The sequence below is a fragment of the Bison bison genome, unplaced genomic scaffold (assembly GCF_000754665.1).
Source record: "Bison bison bison isolate TAMUID 2011002044 unplaced genomic scaffold, Bison_UMD1.0 scf7180017864341, whole genome shotgun sequence".
Classification (NCBI taxonomy): domain Eukaryota; kingdom Metazoa; phylum Chordata; class Mammalia; order Artiodactyla; family Bovidae; genus Bison; species Bison bison.
Genome location: NW_011494913.1, coordinates 6,048,782 through 6,051,701, shown reverse-complemented (window position 1 = coordinate 6,051,701; position 2,920 = coordinate 6,048,782). Strand labels below are relative to the sequence as shown.

The following is a 2,920-nucleotide window of genomic DNA, read 5'->3' as shown; positions in this document are numbered from 1 at the left end:
CCTGGGGTGAGTGTTCTGGCGGCCTGGTTGAATGTCAGACCGGACGTGTCCGGGGCCCGCTCCGACTCTCCAGGCGGCCGCAGCCCCGCCTGGACCCCTGGCAGCCGGGATGGAGCCCTTTCGCGCGGGCGGCCAGGAGCGGGCCCTCGGGCTGGGCGCGCGGCTGTCGCGCCCTCCCACCTGCGGCCGGAAGTGCTGCTCGGGAGCGCTCACCTGGGAGGACCGGTGGGGGTGGGGGGCCCCCTGGCTCCGCCGAGGGCAAGGTGGGCCGGCGACTAAGCATCAGCTTTCAGGCTCTGTGTCCTGCCCCCCCCTCCCGCCGCCCCCCGCAATTAGGGTCAGCCCGGCCCTGTTTGATCTCGGTTAAAACTGGAGTTGTTATTTGAACGAGACATTCGGGGTAAAAACAAGTCAGGCAGTTGATATAGTCAAGTGGGAGTATGTGAAGGAGGATTGAGCAGTCCGCATATAAATGCTGTAGCATAAAGATTTCCCACGTAGCATCTTATCTTCACTGCTATCACCAGTTCCAAGCTCCTGTCACTTGTCACCCGTACGGGCCCCAGCATGTCCATGTTGCGCTGTTTCCTCCAATCCATTATCCGTACTGTAGTCCAGCTGGTCTTTACAAACATAAATTGGGTCATGGCATTATCACCCTGATTGAAACTGTTAGAGTCACTCCATTACACTTGGAGAAAAATCCAAGTTCATGTTTCCCTAGGCTCCCTGTGATCTGGTCCTTGCCCATGGCTCCATCTTCAAGTACACCCCTTCCCCTTCCCAGTTCTGCATATATACAACTAAACCTCCAAACCAGTATCCAGCGCCTCCCACAGACGCCCCAGTTCTGAAAGGAGGACAATGAAGATACTGTTTTTCCAGATGGTTAAGTCTTGCAGAGTGTTAGAAGACGTTCTGTAAATGAGTCATTATCAGTTTCTTTAACTCTGTAATTCATGTACAATAAAGATTTGTCAGAATGCTCCAGCCTTCTTCCAGTTTTTCAATAGCACCAACTCTTACCAGCCTTAGAAATCACACATGCTGTTTGTTTGCAAAATACTCACTTTTGGCCTGTTATTTCATCCTTCAGATGCTGGTTCACATATCAGTTTATCAAAGAGGTGTCCCTGACCTCACATCTACTTCTCTAATATCAGTTAGGCTCCTGTGTTATTTTGTTATAAGAAGTCTGTACTTTTCTATAGCAGTTATCACAGTTATATTTGTGTGTGTTTAATTTATGTATAAATACTTATTTATGTTGGAGAAGGAAATGGGAATCTACTCCAGTATTCTTGCCTGGGAAATTCAGTGGACAGAGGGGGCTGGCCGGCTACAGTCCATGGGGGAGCAAAGAGTCAGACATGACTGAACAACTAAGCGTGCATGTATTTATGTAGGTAAATACATATGTATAATTCTTAAAATATGTGTCATCCGCAAGAGCTCCAAGTTCTATGCAGACAGAAACTCTTTGGCAGAGTACATTGTCTGGTGCAATTGACTCAGTAAATATCTATTGAATGTCAGCTGATTTATTTCGCTTCTGAAATTCTGCCTTCTAACCGGAACTTCCTGGTTTTCATCTCTTATTCCCAGGAGACTTGCCCTTTAGTGTATTCTCCAAGTGGCTTCTTGATCCCTTTCTTCCTTCTTTTCTCCTTTTCACATGCCTTTTCCTTCCTCGCTCTTCAGTGCCTCCTGGCTTGTTTTTTTTTTTCCCTAATCTGCCCAGCTTGGACCCCAAGGTCAGTTACTTGAAATACTCAGCATCTTTTAAAAAAAAGTTATTTTTAATTGGAGAGTAATTGTTTTTACCACGTTGTATTGACTTCTGGCATGTCTTCTCAGCATCTTTACCCCCAGGCAACATCTGCCTTTCTACCCTGAAGACGCCCAACATTGGCATTTCCCCTGGGACTGCTGATTACTGAAGGAGGAAGCTGGGGTTGTTGGCAGTTCCTGGTTGGGGAGCCAGCCTCTGGTAGGCCTCCGCACCTGTCACCAGTGTTCGTTCCCCGTCAGCTTTTCTCTTCTACAGGTTACTTAGTTCCGATTCTTACTCTCCCCCACCTCCCATCCCAGCTGTGTCCCGTGACTCAGGTAATGCCCAATTTCCTGCCTTATAGAGTATTTTCTCTGTGGTCCACCTAAGCTGCTCTCTGCACCTGTACGTTCAGGTCCATCAGGAGTCATCCTCCTGCCAGAGTCAGAGACAGGTGTGCTGTGCCCTCTTCACTTCTGTACTTGCTGCTGTCTCATATACTGCTTTCTTTGCAGATTATCTCCCTAGTCCCCACTCGCTGTTCATCCTATAGTTTTTCTTGACCAAATTTTCCTTCCCCATCCTTTAATTCCTTTATTATTCCAGTGATCTCTCTCTGCCATAGCCTATCCTTAGGCCTCTATTTCCTTATCTGCTCATTTCTTATCCCTCTACGGTCTGATTTTTTTTTTCCCCTTTGCTTTGCTAAGATTTCTTTTACTAAGATAACCACTGATCAGCTTTCCAAATCCAGTGGAACCTTTGGAGTTTCCTTAGAACTTGCCCTGTTATTTCCCACATTTGACCATTCCTTCCTAACTCCTTGTTAGACGTTGTCTCCAAACATCGTTATTTTAAGCTTGTCTTTGCACTACAGAGTTATTACTTAATATTTTGATTGATTAGTATATGTTTTAAGAACTGAAAAGGAAATCCTTGTATACATACAAATAAGAACAATGAAAAAATTCCAGCTAGTATGAAGGCTCGGAGCCAGAATCCTCTCTGTTGAAAGTAATAGAGTGCCAGTCTGATCCTTTCTTCTGGAAATAATCAGAAGGGCCCCAGGTAGAGGAATTTTCTTTCTCTGCTGTTCACTTTTAACATTTTCAACCTTAGCCTCTTTCTTATCCTCTAAAAGAATCTCTG

The 2,920-nt window shown here is 46.1% G+C and overlaps 1 protein-coding gene across 1 annotated transcript in view; it reads right to left on the bottom strand.

Annotated features, from left to right (window-relative positions):
• Nucleotides 1–599, bottom strand: part of SLC18A3 (solute carrier family 18 (vesicular acetylcholine transporter), member 3) — a 40,747-nt gene extending 40,148 nt beyond the window's left edge. Inside the window, exons 1-2 of the mRNA XM_010854514.1 lie at nt 545–599; nt 41–213 (exon numbers count right to left, since the gene is read on the bottom strand). Of these exons, the coding sequence (XP_010852816.1) occupies nt 41–213; nt 545–599 (228 nt within the window). The remainder of the gene's footprint in view (nt 1–40; nt 214–544) is intronic.
• Between the last annotated feature and the right edge of the window lie 2,321 nt (nt 600–2,920).